Genomic DNA, 15,588 nt, shown 5'->3' on the forward strand with positions numbered 1-15,588 from the left:
TTGTCTATTCATGGTGTTGTTCGATGTTCGAACTTTAGAGCTCAGATCCTTGGCGACGCCTTCCCCAGTTGGGCACTAGTACATCGAGTGTACGTCAACCGGTAATGGGGCCTGGAAGACCTGAATTGCGCGTACTGTGTATTCAACAACTTTTCATAAGACCCGAATTTTTGGCAGCTTCCGGATAGTTCTCAGACAACACTACAAGACGCTATGGCGGAAGTAGACAAGGAACAGAACCCTCTGTTGGCGGCTCTGCCGCCTGCAACTGACTATCTGACGTACTTGACCCTCATTGAGTACAACCTTACTGAGGAGAACTTGCCTGTACTTCACCAGGTTTTACAAGATACTGAGCTAACCATCAACATTGGGTGGGATCTGATACACCTCCTGCTTCCTTTGCTTCCGGCTTCCGAAGAATGTTTACAGGACGTCGCTGCACGTGGTAATCCACGGGAGTGCATCTTGAAAGTCACAGAGGCACTACGACTGCTCCGGTTCGAGGAACGCGAAGAATCTGACGATGAAGTTGATCTAGGTGCGGAGGAGTCTTCCAGTAAAGCGGCGCCAGTCGCAATAGGCGAATCCAGCTTGTCACCAGCCTTACCCAGGGCTGAGGTACCACCCCATTCAGTGCTGAGGTTCGAGGTTCTATTGTCACTGTTAGCTACGCTGCATAAACGGATCAAGACGAAGTATCCTAGCAGGTTCCTGTCTACAAGTTTGCAGGCTGTTCTTGCTGCGTATGATGAAATCACGACACACCGGGACGAACTCACCTTGGCAACTGTCAAGTTCGTGAAGGAAATCTCTGGCAAGAAGAGACCACATCTGCCCCCTCGTACAAGTAGTGGGAACATTCTCCGTACTGGTACTGGATTTTCGGAACCGGATCCTGAAGCCCAGGCAGACCCTCCAACTGCTGACGAGAACACACTGAGCAACCGTTTACTCCAGTCGTTCGTCACGCATGTTCTAAAAGACTACATATTCTCGCTGTTCTCCGATGAGGATGTCCCTGGTCTTGCATGGTCCAGCAGATTGATGGAAAAGTTCGAGCCACATCGATTAATACCAAATAAGACTACGTATGCCGACCGATTCGCCGAGCAGGAGGAGTTCACTTCAAGAACGGCCATAGTGGGACAGCTTGTGGCTTTAGCTCAGGACTTGGGCCTATCTGACTCCGATCTGACCGAAGCCATCTATGATGAAAGCACAGAGAAGGCAGAGAAGGTAGTCGAGGAAGACGAGCCGCCCGCATCTGCAAAGGATATCCCATTATCCAAGACGGGATCTCTTCTGCTGCACTCGGCACGAACTATCAAGCAAGAACTTTATGCAACGACCGCGGCGGGTGATGAGAGTGTCCTTCCAATCTTCCCAGACCATGCCTCACTTCTCCAGAACTTTGTGGGCATCAATGGTCTGCAGAATATCGGAAATGAGCCTGAAGCTCTCTTGGACGCACTGCTCTCCTTAGGACTCATCGCGCTGGAAAAGAACAACGTTGGAGAGCCTACAGATGATGAGCATTTCACAAAGTATCTGCAACTTACGTCTCTCATTTCCGCAAATTCTCCCTCGCCCAGCCTCAGGTACCATGCGCACTATCTTACATCGACGGTCCTCCGATCGCATCCTTCAGACCTTGTGCGCTTGACATTCATACGAGACACTCTCGAACACTGCCCGTACGAAAATCTCAAAGCAAGTGCCGTGGGCTGGCTCAAGGGAGACACTTTAGAAGCCAACATTCCGCACGGCAACGACAGTTCAGAAAGCTCCTCGCCTTCCATCTTCGCAACGCCGGTTGCCCTGCAGACGGTCTCACCCTTCCTCTTTCCCGATCCAACCAAGACCTGGGCCTCTTCTGAAGACGTGACAGAGAGCTGGACGCAGTTCCGCCTTGAGCTGGGATTCTATCTTGCTTCATTGAACTTTTACTACCTTCTGCTCTCTGCCAAACAATTACATGGCGCACTTGATATCCCCGGATTACACAAGCAGTCACTCATAGAAGACGGCTTCATTAATCCGTTAAAGGACGCCGTCAAGCGTTTCAAGGACTCTCTAGCGGACGGAGGTAGATTAGCCATCTCAGAGGGCGAGGAGAACGTCGAAGCCGCCAAGGCAGATATCGCGCGTCTTGAAGATGTTCTTGAGAGGGTGGACAGTGGTGTTCAGAGCTTAGGGAAAGCATAACTTAGCGGGGATCTCACACACTTATGACATGACATCACGATGAACGGAACGATTGGAATGGTCATGAAGTGCAATGAGGAATCACATATATCATTTCGTACAATTCAAATGCTTGCAATAAACTTATTTATGATAACCCCTCCCCCTCCACGTACTGGCAATGGCAGGCAAGTCTAACCGAACGTTGCCAAGCCCGCGGCGATCGTCCCATATCGTCATGAACTTTTTTTGGGCAGATCCCCCAATTCAACAATCCCCATAACCAAACCGCCTCTCCCCACCCACCCCAAACCACAAAAGAAACAGAGAAAATTCAAACCCACCACCAAAATCTCACCCGTCGCGCAAACCACACACCCTCAAAATGGCGACACCGCAACAACCGCCCCTCACGCCCGACCAACGCCTCGCGCTGGAGCAGAAGCAAAAGTTCGAAACCTTCGCGCTCAACGCCGCGATCGCCGGTGCCGTAATATGTCCCGTAGTCGCATTCATGCCGCCGCGGAAGCTCGACATGTACACGTTTTCCCTCGCGGTGGGATTCTACCTCTCGGCCGACCACCTCGCGACGCATTACACGGGGCGCGGCATATTCCAGCAGTGGAAGTTCGCGCAACCCAGCAGCGTGGGGGTGGGAGCGCTGCCGACGGAGAAGGCGAGGGAGACGCAGGCGAGGTTTGCGGAGGAAAAGAAGTTGGCGGAGGCGAGGGAGGCGATGAGGAGTGGGCGGCAGGTGAACTGGGAGGAGAAGGAGAAGAAGGAGCGGAGCGTGCTGCAGAAGTTGTGGATGGGGGATGAGACGGAGGGGTGGAAGGAGAGGAGGTTGGAGGAGGAGAGGAAGGCTTTGGAGGAGGGGAAGAGTTATACCGATTTGATTCTCGAGCAGGTGTGGGACGTGTGGAATTGGGATAAGAAGAAGAGTGGTGGTGAGGAGGATGGGTCGTCTACGGAGGAGAAGAAATGAGGGAGGGAGTGGTTTGGATGTTGGAAAAACTGTATGATATTGATTGGGATGTACAACACTGAACATGGAACGGAAACGACATGCATGGAATGAACGGCGTTTGGGAGACACGTCAGGCCCAGAATCCTGTCTTATGTCTATATTGGAATTACACTCTCCACCTTCGCCAATGCGATTGGATGCTGCCAGATCTCTTGCGGCGATTAATCAAAAGAATTGAGTTCGCAAACCTTGTTACTTGACTTAGTCAATGGTCTTGGTCCGGTGAACCTTTCATCTGAAGCTTTTCCACTGTGAGGGTCAAGCGTTTAGTTTCCATATCGACGAGACCCCTTATTGACATTGAGGCTCTTTAGAGCCGTGACTTTACGCTGTATTGGATAGACATAAAGAGACTAACCCTTTCTCCTTTAACATGCCGCCGCCACCTACGGATGTCTCGCTTGCTGGCACAGTGCCCATGCATGAGTCTCACCAGTAGCCTGCCGCCACAGTCGACCACATCACTCTGTTTGTCAACAAGGTCTCAGCCCAGACACACGAGACAAGGAGAACATCCTATATCTGGCCGTCACGCGTCCCATCATCCCCTGTGTGTGTAACCACAAGAGTGTGATCACATTGCCATTATCACATTGTCGCTGTCGGAAACGTAAAGCCATCCCCCTCAAATACAACATGTCTATCAAAATGGAAGAGTCATTTGGCGGCTCAATTGACCCTGCACTCCTGACGATCAATGGAGGCTGCTCGATCGATCATCACGATCCCGAAATTCTCCTTCCGACGAACCTGGATCAAGATCTGACATATTCGTTTCCAGAGGTCAATCCTCATCTCGACCACCTGATCACCACCTCCATACCGTCCTTAGAGGATTTCGATTCAATCTCCAGCAGCAGCAGCACCGGCTTAACCCCAGACTTCTCCACATTCTCTTTCGATCCGCCTGCTTATCCAAGCCACGACCTCCCAATCTATCCTCCGACCCCATCACCAGATATCCCAGACTCGTACCCAGCCATCCTCCACGACCACCAAATCTACCAATCCCCCTTCGACGAAACCCCCCAACCCTTCCCCTACACAACCTTCCAACAACCTCCCCCATACAACAACCACCCAACCCGCCCCCAACACCACCGCTCCAAAACGACAGACTCCGCCCTCCTCCACCCCCATCAATTCCTCCTCCCACCCCCTTCAGCACGCGGCCGCACCACCGAACCCGCCGCAGCCACCGCTCGCACAAACCCATCCTTCCACCGCCGCTCCCTCAGCCACGGCGACGCCGAACGCATCGCCGCTGCCGCAGCCGCGGCCGCGACACCGCGGTGCTTCCGCATCCGGGAGCCTCGCTCGTATACGCGGTCCCAGACGCCGGACTCGCCGCCGCCGCCACCGTCGTGGAGAAGGGAACGCAGACGTGCTGCGCCGTACGAGAGGAAGGGGAAGGCGCTGGTGGCGATAGCACCAGCGCCGAGGAGCGTGCCGATGGTGGGTGCGTCGACGTCCGGGTCGGCGTGTGGGTGTTGTTATTGTAGACGGGAGACGGGGACGGGGGTGGAGGTCAGACATATGGATGAGGGGGAGAAGGCGACGACGAGTAGGAGGGTTATTGAAGTTGGGGCGATGGCTGTGTTGGCGGCGAGGGCGAAGAGTGGTGGTGGAGGGGAAGAAGGTGAAGAGGGGTTGCTGGGGATGGTGAGTAGGATGGAGGAGAGGATTGAGAGGGAGATGGGGGTTGGGAGCTTGGGGTTGAGGGGGTGCGGGTTGATCCGTGAGGCGTTGGCTAGGCATGGAACTCCTGGGGATGATGTCGCTGGAGAGGCGGATAGAGGGTGAGTTGGCTTGTCGTTATTGCGTGTATGAGATGATGCTGATTGATGGACAGGTTGTCGGACGGGCGCGACGCAGAGGTTGCTATGCTTGCGACGGGCTACGAGCAGGAGATGAGCCCTCATTTCAAGGTGGAGGACTCTTCGGACGACGTATTGGACGCTATTCGGAGGGATGCTGCGGCCTATGTCAACGAGTGTGACTGATGGAGATATCCCAAGATCGGTGGTTGGAGATGCGGTGAACAGGATAACGAAGTGATGGTGTAATTGAGACGGAATGGATATGCATAAATTGAGAGGCGGCGGTGTTGATAAGTAACATTAATTTGCATTTTCGGCGTTTGGAATTCGGAAACGGAATACCCTATAGATCCCTATTATCGTGAAAAAATCATCATAGACAGCATGGAACTGAGAAATGTCAATCTCTCTTCCCCACTCCCACGACCTTGCTCCGACCCATTAACCCCAGTTCCTCCGCGCTCTTGAACTGCGGCCTGCCGGATTCGACATCTCCATGCTTCCCCCTCCTCCTCTCATCTCGAGCCTTGCCGTGCTGCGCCTGCTCGTAGTCGTCGGTGGCCCAGAGATCGCAGCCGAAAACGCATAGCAAACACACGACGCAGAAGAGGCCGACGACGGCGAACACGAAGATGAAGAGAGCCCAGACTCCCGAGTCCATCCAGTGCATGAAGGAGTCGCCCCATGAGGTCAGGAGATGCGCGGTCGTGCCCTTCTTGCCGAAGCTGTCCCAGTCTTTGAACACCATGGTCTTTTGCAGGTCCTTGGATGCGACTGGGTTGTTGGAGCGTGGGACTAAAGCTGCTTTGATGATCTCGAATGTCGGCGGCTCGGTGGCGGCATAGACGGGTCTCTGGAGAAGAATGATTTCGAGCATTTTCTGGTTGCGGTCGCTTAGTTTAAATTGCGTGTCCTTCTCGGTGAGGCCGTTGGATAGTTCCTCGACGTCGAACTGGTAGAGGACAGCGGCTGATTTAGAGATGTGGCGGACGGATGCGCGGTAAGAAAGGCCGAAGTAGCCTCCACCTCCAAAGTTGGATTCATGGCTGGCTTCAAGTTGGTTGGTGGCGATCAAGTTGTTCAGGTCCTCAGTTGAGATGTCGGAGAGTACTTGGTTGGCGTAGATGATCGGCAGCTTGTAAGTTGGATTTGAGTAGATAGGCTGATTATTTATAGACAGAAATGCGCTGTCGTATGGTAAAGAGATGTTAAGAAGCTGATGCGTGTTAGGTGGCAAGTCGCAGAAGAACATGTCTACGGGAAACGTTATAAAAGTCTATATAGATCGACATACCAAAGCATTATTGTCCTTCCGCTCTGTCCATGGTGGTTCCACCTCCCCTTTGGAAGTATCTTGAACTAGAAAAGGGCATCCGACACATGGAAGCTTTGCGATGCAGTTGAATCCTTCTTGGATCCAGGTGATGTCGGGCGCAACGGCTGCCAGCGATCCTTGAACAAGCGACAGGGTCGCTACAAGGGCCGAGAGCCGTGTCATCTTGAATGCATGTAAAGATGAGGGCAAGACAGGTTGACAAAATATATGGTAGAAGTTCACGGAGACAAGAGTGCTGATGTGTTAGGATGTTTCGATGTGCTTGGCACGGCTCTGTTCCGAGAATAGATGCCCATGCTTTCAATAGTTGGTTGACTGCGCACGTGATAGGTTTATACGAGGAACACCAATCCTGGCTGTGACTTTGGGTCACATTCAGCACTGATGGGACATGGTACTCGTATTGAGTCCTAAATTTCATTGATTCCGGGTACCTGGAAATCATCCGTCGTTGAAGGGACTTAGTCCCACCAATTGATGACGAGATGATGGCATGAAGTCAGGACTCATATCGATAAGCCATGCGACGGAACGAAGTATATTTTCCGAAGTGGATCTGCCCTTGGCTTGGATGCCTTGCCATCATTAGCTTGTTATTTAATTTTAATGCATTTCGCAGATGTCTATCTTTGCTGGCTTGTCATACTCGACTAGAATTTTTGTCGCCCCAAGTCAATTGATGAACGCTTGACGAAAAGTGGTACCCGCTAAATGGATAGAAAGCTGAATGTGGTATTGATATGGTGTTGATGACCCTCTAGCATTTCAACATATGCTGCTATACCCGTTAGAGACAGACGTGTCCATCTGTATTTATTCATTGGGTCTCGGCCTGCTAGACCCGCCGAGTGTCTTGTGTAGATTTCCTATGATTTATTGCGCCATGAGTGGCAATCTCCATACAGGACAAACTTTTCAGGTACAAGAAATCCGAGGCATACCCATCATCCAAATGCTGAAGGTAATCGTTGAGATGTTCGCTCCAACGTTGTCGCGGCCCATTGCGGGTCCTGCCACGGCTTACGCATTTGAGCGTTGTTCTTGTAATCTTCCGGGTTCATCAACGGTATTGAGAGCGACATATACTGGTGGCTATCTTATAGATGCATCCAGAGTTTTTCAGCAGGCTCCGCTAAGGTGGGCATTTTGATGACGGAGACGCGAGGTAACGATCCATCAATCCGCAAAGCGAAGTGCCACGAGACAGCTGTTGTCGATGGGAGGTTTCTCGAGGCCCTGTAGCCTTACTCGTCGTCACCGAAGGATAGTTTGACAACTTTTGCTTTCTTCTTGGGCTTCTTGACAGCTTTCCCATCAGGTTTCGCATTTGGTTTTGAGTCTTCCTCATCCTCAGCGTCTGCTCCTATGACTTTGATGGCTTTCCTCTTTTTGGTCATCTTGCCAACCTCTGCAATCTTGTCCTTGGACTGTTGGCTGGAGGCATCCTTCTTCTCACCGCCAGCTGCGGCTTGATCCTCGTCAGCGGGAGCGTCCTTTGGCTGATCCTCGCCAGCCACCAGGGCGTCGTACTCGGCCTTGGACAGCGATTGGTTGGTGTCTTCGAGGACATATGTAGGAGCATCATCTTCGTCGTCGTCCTTTTGCAGTCTCTTGTTGCGGGGAATTGGACGTTCGTGTCTTGCAGAATCTTCGCCTGCCAGCCCACCCCTGAGTCGTTGCAAGAATGCGGGCTCCGCAGCCTCTATGGGACATTTAGTTTGAGGGGATGTTGGATATATAGGGAGTTTACTGACGGTATGTCAATCCTTTGGCTTTGTTACTCATATCGAATTGGTCACGTGTACGAAACAATTCTATGTATCTAGCTTCTGACTCCAAGGTCCCGACGCAGTACAAATTTGTGTGTACTCGTAATTGGTGTGGGCGGAGGGACGTGAGGGAGTCCTTTGGTATGGCGGCGAGATATGTTGAATTCCAGAGGTCGAGAAGGGTTACACTCTGGTTAGGTTGACTATGAGTACAATGATGATTGGAGATAAACAATAATTGATAGCTAGTTAGAAAGGGATGTTGTGAAACCAGCTAAAGCTTGAGCATGAGCATGTGCATAGGTACGTAGTTACAGGGAGTTGGTAGGAGAGAAGGACTAAGGAAGGGCTAGATCGATTTTCTGCGGGCGGGTGGCTGCAACTCGGTAGATCGTGCGCCCGTCCATTATGATGATATCTCTTGGCACTGTCCACCTTCCGTCTCTGTCTGTGTGCGTAATTGCGGCTCTTCTTCCCGTTTTGCCTTCTTGAAGCATCAGAGACAATCATCACATCTCTGTACTTCCTCTTTCCCTCGTCTCTCTCTCCAACGAATCCTCTCCATATTCTCGGTATCACATCTGCAAAGGGTTCTAAAGGTACATATCCATACCTAATCATTCATTCATTCATTCTCCCACGCAATTGCTCCTGTCACTTGGCACTTGCGCAACCTCCCCTGTCCCTCTTTCCCTCCCTCCCTGCATATTGGTCCACCATCCTAACACGAATTCACCCTATCTATCGACGATTGGCTTGCTTCCCTTTCCCTTTCTTCCCTTGCTATCAAATCTCTTTTCTTTCTCTCTTTCTCGCGAGCCTCCTGTCTCTCGCCTACCACCCACCGTCCTCCTCTCCAAAGTTATCCGCTCACTCTCCAGTCGCTCATTTCGTAGTATCGGAGCTTCCTACAAGCCCGCGCACTACTGCGTCATCCAGGAAATTACATACCGTTCCCTCCGCCGAACAGCCACCGAGCGCCCGAGAATCTACACAGTGCATAATCTTGGTACCAATAAAGTCTTGGAGAAAGGGGAGGATTTAGACAGCTGTTCCGTCGGTTCGACGCGCTGTCAACAGACGCAGCCATGGGACTCAGAGATCTATACCGGAGGATGCCCACCTCGCAGGCCAGTATAGATAAGTTTGACGAGCTGTCACGGCGTGCAGAACGTGCATCCCCACAACTGTCCTTCTTCCGCCGCCGGGTACGCCTCAAGGGGAGCTCGACTGTCTCGGTTCCCCTGGGAATTGTTCTTCTCTTTCCATGTCTAGTCATAATCTTAATTCTGGTCCTTTTTGTGCGCCATCCCGATACTGGCGGGCTCTCGATGTCGCAAGCCAGTACACCGCCATCGATAAGGTACGTAGTGGCAATGGTGGCCGTGGTAATAGAATGCAATAATTGATCAAGCGTAGAAAAATTAGCGAGAAACATGACAAGGTCTTCGTGTCTGGCTGTCTGGAGCCTCAAGTGAACGCACCTCGAGCGAACGCCGCCTTTGTGGTTCTGGCGAGGAACCAGGAATTGGAAGGTGTTATACAGTCGGTCAAGTCGATTGAGCGCCATTTCAATCGCTGGTTCCACTACCCATACGTTTTCCTCAACGACGGGGACTTCAATTCAACATTTAAGGAGACAGTGCTCAATTATACCAGTGCTCCCGTGGAATGGGGTAAAATAGGACCAGAACTTTGGGATTTCCCAGATTGGGCGGATCCTGCTGTTACCAAGGAGGGAATCGCAAAGCAGGGCGATGCGGCCATCATGTACGGTGGCATGGAGAGCTACCACCACATGTGCCGCTTCTACTCTGGGTAAGATCATAGGCATAGGATTGTTATTCTGCAATGGGCTAACGGCAGATGCGCAGCTCCTTTTACAAGCACGAACTACTGCAGAAGTACGAATGGTACTGGCGACTTGAACCAGAGATCAAGTACTTCTGTGATATCACATAGTATGTCTACCTGCGATGTCTAGTCTCTGAAGAATATGGGTATTAATTCATGATAGTGATCCATTCATCCACATGATTCGAGAGAAGAAGACGTATGGATTTACTATAGCAGTGAAAGAACTGAAGGAGACGGTGCCGAATATCTTCCGATATGCGTCTGCATACAAGCGGCTCAATAACTTGACATCGAAAGGACTTTGGGAGATGTTTCTCGAGAAACCAGAGCCATCGCCCACACCGCTCCCGGAATCCGATCCCAAATATAAGAAGCCTCTTCCGGAGGAAATATTGAACTCGGAGCCCGGAAAAGGTGCCCTACCAGACATTGATCCCGAGGCGATGGAAGGTGAAGTATACAACATGTGCCATTTCTGGAGTAATTTCGAGATTGCGAATCTGAACTGGCTCCGAAGTAAGGAATACAACGACTTTTTTGAAATGATGGACCGCAGTGGTGGGTTCTGGACAGAACGCGTACGTGCACCATTCCCACGGTACCGTGGACAGATTATGCTAACGATGAACAGTGGGGCGATGCACCCATCCATTCTCTCGCTGCCGGAGCACTTCTTGGAGTCAAAGACATCCATTACTTCCGTGATTTCGGCTACCGGCATACAACAATCCAGCATTGTCCAGCGAATGCTCCGCATCGCCAACTACCTCGCATTCCGTTTCTGGAGAAGACGACATTGGATGAGAAATTACGCAAAGAAGAGGATGATTACTGGGCGCATCCGGACCCGCCCAAGGAGAACGGTGTTGGGTGCCGGTGCCGGTGCGACACTGACATTGTCGAGGTCGAGGGCAAGTCTGGGAGCTGTTTCCCGGAATGGGTTGATGTTGCCGGAGGGTTCATAACGCCGTGAAAAAAAAAGAAGGGAGGAAGTCGGCCAATTTTCTGCATGTTTGGAGTTGTTCCCCATAGAGCGTGAGGGTTGATACTTTTCTTCTTCTTTTACTTCTTCTACTATTACTTACCCTCATAAGTGGCGCAGCGGTGATTTCTCGAGTTGGGTCGTTTGGCTGGTTGGCTCATCATTGTGCCGGAACGCTTTCTGCTCCAAACCATGGACACGGCGTATGGGGACTTTTGTTTCTGGCGAGGATTTCCCCTCTCCTTTGTACTTACCTAACTATGACGGGCGTTGGAGAAAAGGAGAAGGAAGGAAAAAAGAGAGAAAGCATAGCATATCTGTATTTTGTACATCAATCAACTAGAGGAACGATTGCGATCAAGAGGGAAAGGAGTAGTAACTACCTAATTGATATAAGAGGGTGGAGAATCTGAGTTATGATCAGACGTCTAGGAATTAATTGTTCTTATCGTGCAAATAAATACTTAGTAGAAGAGCTGTTGAATGTCTCGGGTGACGGTGAAGCAGAGGGTGATGTTGATGGTGAACGGAATTAGCATAGTGATAGTAAGTACATAGTAATAGCAGTACTTAGTGCATGCTTATCTCTTGTAATGAGCATCATGTGCCAGCAAGGAATACGCCATACACAATTAGGAGATGTAGCTTGTAGATGTAAAGCTGTGATTGGGGGATTTGAATGAATGGGATGAGTCAATGATTGAGTGAATCTCTTAGTTAATGGATAGATGGATGGATGGATGGATGGATGGATGGATGGCGGGGTCAACAATGGGCAGGTGATTGATTGAGTGATTGAGTGATTGAGTGATTGAGCGATGGGATGGGATTGATAGCCGCCATGCATTTCCCGTCGTGGGGCTCCCATTATTATTGTTCTAGTTACTGTATTGTATTACCAGTAATTAGGTACAAGGTTACCAGCATCTACGAGACGAGGTACCTTCTTACCTACCAACCCTACTCACAGTTACGAGTACCTTGTAACTACCATCAACTCTACCAGCTCACATCTGACAGCTCTATGACATACATCATTCAATCTGCACACCTGCTGCACGCCACTTACAACCTATAATCTGACACCTAAACATAAACCCAACAAAGACCTGATATCCTTATATAACAACTAGTAGTCTACTTCTATTCAAGTCAATACTCACAACCTACCCTTCTCCGAACAACCTGTCCAGCCCCGCCCACGCATCATAAGGTCAACCCGTCCATCCAGTTCCAGTACACGAACAGCCGCCCTTATCGCCGAAGGGATACGCCCCCACCTTTTGGTTTGAATTGTATGGTACGTATGGGACGTATGGTATTGTATTGTTTTGTTGTTGTCGGCCTGTTTCAAGCATCACTTGTATACTTGTGGTTAGGGGGCAAGAGAGACACAAGGTCAGACCCCGCCTTGTCCCCTCCGACACCTCGTAAGGCTCCCGCCGCCGCCTCCGCTGCTACCACCACCACCACCACCACCACCACCATCAACCATCATTGCCAATCCAAGGTTAGGCAGCGTCCCTCCTACAACTCACTCCCTCAACTACCACTCCAACTCGACCCAACTCACTCTACCCTACTCTGCTCTACACCGCAACATACCTGACTTTGATTCGTCTTGACTTTGACTCTCCATAACATCATCCAAAGCATGTTCCAGATCATCTCTCCTCACTCATACTCAGCTTGAAACCACCGTCTCTCTCTCGAAGATCCTCTACTCACCCACCCGCTCGATAACGCACTCACGTACTCGACAGTTCGTTGTACTGACATGACCTCTAGCAATCCTGAGGAGCCGTCATCGTCCTCCCAGGAGCTTCACTTCCCTCCCGTTCGTGTCAATCACTCTCTGGCCCGTCTCGACCTCAACACACTCATGATGAGGTCGAACCAAGCACGGAACCCTCCTAAAGAGGCCCATAGCTCTCTCGAAGACAGCTCATATGAAGTCCTCGGAGAAAGCATGTGCGATGCCTCGGACGATGAGGGTAACACGGAGTCGTTGGCGTCTACTACACCCGACGATGTGTCCAGCATCTCCGATGGTGACGAATTCGACGATGATGACGACGAGTACGCGAACGAAGCCTCGCAACATCTCCCTGAACCCGATGTCTACAACCCACTTGAACACTTCGCTAGCAGCTCGTCGAGCCCGAACGCTAGCATGATGACGTCGATGGCAGATACACAGACGGGTGAGGCCTCCTCCATCAGGCTGGAGGAGGAAGTAAGAGAAGATGGTAGTGCACGTGCATGTGGCATTGTGGGAAGATTCAGTGAAGCTCGTGAACTGCCCCAGATCCTCCGCGGCTACGGCCTTCCAGATCTGAGGCTAACCGTCCGAATGACGCTCTCCGAGCGGTACCTCCCGGTTCCTCGTTCCTACAGAATATTGTATGTTGGCGAGTTTCCAGAATGGGGTGTAAAAGAAATCAACGCTCGCATCGGGGCTGCCCTCGATGCCACACCCAGTTCTTCGAGATTCAACATCGTACAAGGCCCCGCCTACCCGGGAAGCACGTCGTCCAGCAACATCCAGCTGGAGCGTTCAGGCCTCGAGCTTGTCGTTGACCATTGCAACCACCCCAAGGTGTCCCAGCAACCTGGCTCGCCACCTCGAGCTGTAATCACATTGGACGACGGTACAGAGCTTACATTTGGTCCAGGAAAATCGATCACGTTCAAGGGACAATCGAGCACTGACTCTCTTCCCGACCTGGTCATCTTCTGCCATTATACGATCCCATCTGAGTCAGACACAACGGCGGGGGTAGAAAAGATGCATCTTACCCGTGAAGCCTTCAGGCGCCATTCTATCCCATGCCTTGACATTGCCACTACGCGCCCATACGGAAAGAGCCCCTATGGTATCCCAAGCGACGATAGTTCTCTGCGGTTGTGCATGGAAGGCCGAACCTCCAATGATGAACCATACGAGATCTTGGAGACCTTGCCTATTGACATCTACACATTTGCTTCGATTGACCCCTCAGAACTCAATCGCCACTTGGCCTCCATCAGTCCACGGTCGCCTCAATCAAGGGCAGGATCTGAAGGCCGGGAAAGTCGAAGGTGGAGTCTGAGCGAGATAGTCCCAGGCTTCGGCGACGATTCTCACTCCAATGCTTTCGTATCTCTGCTTTCACAGCCTCGTATGTGGCTCGCAGTGCTAGCTTTGTCGGCTATCATCTCAGCACATCTTGCTGGACTCACCTCTTTTGCTGCCTTCTCGCCAAACACGGCAAAGGACGCTGTTAATGGGTCCGTGAGCGCGGCGGTATCGATATCTACACCAGCCACCAGTCAGATTACTCGTGCCCCCCAGCCAGTGGCACCTCCGTTAGGTTCCCTCTCCGTCCGACCTAGCTCACAAGACTTGAGCATCATGCCTTCTTTCGAGAAAACGAAGAAGCAGCCTCGCAAGGGTGCGAAACCAGCAGAAGAGGAACAATCTGGCGGATTGGAGATCGAAGTCAAGGGACCACAAACCTTCACCATTCGTCCGTTGAAGCAATTTGCGAACAAGAAACGCAAGCATCAGCTTGATGTGCATGTTTCGCGCGACTCGGAGCCTGTTCCTGTCCATGTGTCACCTAGCCAGGACAGCGACTCTTATATAGTCACTCTACAACAACAATATCCACTCGGCGTGTTCGACGTCGATGTTGTGCTGAGACGCAAGCCCCTTCTCCAACAAACCATCCAGGTGGAAATGGGTACACCAAAGTCCGGTATCGTTGACCTCATCGTCGGTGCACAGGCTGCACAGGACACGCTCAAAGTAATTTCGACCCATCTCTCCAAGACTGTCCACGCTGGTGTTGCCGTCGTCGAAGACAAAGCAAACACTGCTTTCGAGCATACGTGTCTTTGGAAGGACCGTATTACGCACTCTACTCAGACGGTAGCCGAACATCTCGAAGGGGCTAAACAAGAGGCAACACGACGGATTGCCATGGGCTCAAAGGTTTCTAAAGAGGTATCAAGCATGCTATGGAAGAACTACCAGGAGATATCAGCACGCGTGAAGGCAGATGTCAGGGAAGCGTCAACGAATATCAAGAAGTCTGAGCCGGTACGACGCGCTCGCAAGAACGTTGATACGCTCCGCAAGAAGTTCAGAAAGAATAGGTCTAAGGATGCAGGGCATCAGGGGGAGAAGAGCAAGAAACGTAGCAAGGCGGGCAAACGCAACAAGAGGCGAGGCAAGGAGTAAAGGGCGTTTTTCTTGGAAGGATGGACAATCTTCTTTGGTCGGCAGTCGATAGATCTGAATAGGAGGCGTTTGTATAATCGTTTGGGGACTTGCACGATACTTATCAACGGGTTTAAATGTCCCTCCAGCACAAACGGCGCCAGATGACTTTCGGATCAACTAGATGGTTCTTTTTTGGACTTGTCACGGGGGATCACTTATTGGCGCCTCAGGAAGGACCTAACATTATATCACTGGGCTTCGTCATCGCAATCAAGGTTTTATAATATGATTTCTATAGTGTATTCTTCTGCTCTGTTATCGTGGTAGCTATTTAACTCTACTCAACTCTGGTAATACACAACCATGCATAAAGTTATACTACCAGTAGATATGATGATTTAAA

The 15,588-nt window shown here is 51.1% G+C and overlaps 7 protein-coding genes across 7 annotated transcripts; 4 read left to right on the forward strand and 3 right to left on the reverse strand.

Annotated features, from left to right (window-relative positions):
• Nucleotides 1–136: 136 nt before the first annotated feature.
• On the forward strand, nt 137–2,346 carry BU24DRAFT_423938 (DUF1760-domain-containing protein). The gene has a single exon (XM_033528378.1). It carries the CDS (start codon nt 214–216, stop codon nt 2,206–2,208), a length of 1,995 nt encoding a protein of 664 aa, XP_033383358.1. The 5' UTR covers nt 137–213; the 3' UTR covers nt 2,209–2,346.
• Nucleotides 2,347–2,463: 117 nt separating this feature from the next.
• On the forward strand, nt 2,464–3,439 carry BU24DRAFT_423939 (uncharacterized protein). Its single transcript, XM_033528379.1, has one exon. It carries the CDS (start codon nt 2,573–2,575, stop codon nt 3,170–3,172), a length of 600 nt encoding a protein of 199 aa, XP_033383359.1. The 5' UTR covers nt 2,464–2,572; the 3' UTR covers nt 3,173–3,439.
• Nucleotides 3,440–4,675: 1,236 nt separating this feature from the next.
• BU24DRAFT_226876 (uncharacterized protein) lies at nt 4,676–5,285 on the reverse strand. The gene has a single exon (XM_033522120.1). It carries the CDS (start codon nt 5,134–5,136, stop codon nt 4,708–4,710), a length of 429 nt encoding a protein of 142 aa, XP_033383360.1. The 5' UTR covers nt 5,137–5,285; the 3' UTR covers nt 4,676–4,707.
• On the reverse strand, nt 5,286–6,837 carry BU24DRAFT_226875 (uncharacterized protein). Its single transcript, XM_033522119.1, has 2 exons — nt 6,329–6,837; nt 5,286–6,250 (listed from the first exon to the last, which is right to left on the reverse strand). The coding sequence occupies exons 1-2, from the start codon at nt 6,530–6,532 to the stop codon at nt 5,435–5,437; spliced, it is 1,020 nt and encodes a 339-aa protein (XP_033383361.1). The 5' UTR covers nt 6,533–6,837; the 3' UTR covers nt 5,286–5,434.
• A 730-nt stretch (nt 6,838–7,567) lies between these two features.
• BU24DRAFT_226873 (uncharacterized protein) lies at nt 7,568–8,271 on the reverse strand. Its single transcript, XM_033522118.1, has 2 exons — nt 8,125–8,271; nt 7,568–8,072 (listed from the first exon to the last, which is right to left on the reverse strand). Exons 1-2 carry the CDS (start codon nt 8,153–8,155, stop codon nt 7,615–7,617), a joined length of 489 nt encoding a protein of 162 aa, XP_033383362.1. The 5' UTR covers nt 8,156–8,271; the 3' UTR covers nt 7,568–7,614.
• Nucleotides 8,272–8,994: 723 nt separating this feature from the next.
• BU24DRAFT_226891 (glycosyltransferase family 15 protein) lies at nt 8,995–11,385 on the forward strand. Its single transcript, XM_033522121.1, has 5 exons — nt 8,995–9,502; nt 9,559–9,957; nt 10,014–10,100; nt 10,157–10,574; nt 10,628–11,385. Exons 1-5 carry the CDS (start codon nt 9,228–9,230, stop codon nt 10,967–10,969), a joined length of 1,521 nt encoding a protein of 506 aa, XP_033383363.1. The 5' UTR covers nt 8,995–9,227; the 3' UTR covers nt 10,970–11,385.
• Nucleotides 11,386–12,441: 1,056 nt separating this feature from the next.
• BU24DRAFT_423942 (uncharacterized protein) lies at nt 12,442–15,552 on the forward strand. Its single transcript, XM_033528380.1, has one exon. It carries the CDS (start codon nt 12,756–12,758, stop codon nt 15,201–15,203), a length of 2,448 nt encoding a protein of 815 aa, XP_033383364.1. The 5' UTR covers nt 12,442–12,755; the 3' UTR covers nt 15,204–15,552.
• Nucleotides 15,553–15,588: the final 36 nt, after the last annotated feature.

The sequence above is a fragment of the Aaosphaeria arxii genome (assembly GCF_010015735.1).
Source record: "Aaosphaeria arxii CBS 175.79 unplaced genomic scaffold BU24scaffold_5, whole genome shotgun sequence".
Classification (NCBI taxonomy): domain Eukaryota; kingdom Fungi; phylum Ascomycota; class Dothideomycetes; order Pleosporales; genus Aaosphaeria; species Aaosphaeria arxii.

Bases quoted from the DNA above. Each gene is read 5' to 3' on its own strand.
- BU24DRAFT_226873 (XM_033522118.1), bottom strand. From the start codon at position 8,155: ATGAGTAACAAAGCCAAAGGATTGACATACC. The intron at 8,073-8,124 runs GTCAGTAAACTC...AATGTCCCATAG, and splicing joins AGCCAAAGGATTGACATACC to AGGCTGCGGAGCCCGCATTC.
- BU24DRAFT_226876 (XM_033522120.1), bottom strand. From the start codon at position 5,136: ATGAGGGCTCATCTCCTGCTCGTAGCCCGTCGCAAGCATAGCAACCTC.
- BU24DRAFT_423942 (XM_033528380.1), top strand. From the start codon at position 12,756: ATGACCTCTAGCAATCCTGAGGAGCCGTCATCGTCCTCCCAGGAGCTT.
- BU24DRAFT_226875 (XM_033522119.1), bottom strand. From the start codon at position 6,532: ATGACACGGCTCTCGGCCCTTGTAGCGACCCTGTCGCTTGTTCAAGGA. The intron at 6,251-6,328 runs GTATGTCGATCT...AACACGCATCAG, and splicing joins GGAAGGACAATAATGCTTTG to CTTCTTAACATCTCTTTACC.
- BU24DRAFT_423938 (XM_033528378.1), top strand. From the start codon at position 214: ATGGCGGAAGTAGACAAGGAACAGAACCCTCTGTTGGCGGCTCTGCCG.
- BU24DRAFT_226891 (XM_033522121.1), top strand. From the start codon at position 9,228: ATGGGACTCAGAGATCTATACCGGAGGATGCCCACCTCGCAGGCCAGT. The intron at 9,958-10,013 runs GTAAGATCATAG...GCAGATGCGCAG, and splicing joins ATGTGCCGCTTCTACTCTGG to CTCCTTTTACAAGCACGAAC. The intron at 10,575-10,627 runs GTACGTGCACCA...AACGATGAACAG, and splicing joins GTGGGTTCTGGACAGAACGC to TGGGGCGATGCACCCATCCA.
- BU24DRAFT_423939 (XM_033528379.1), top strand. From the start codon at position 2,573: ATGGCGACACCGCAACAACCGCCCCTCACGCCCGACCAACGCCTCGCG.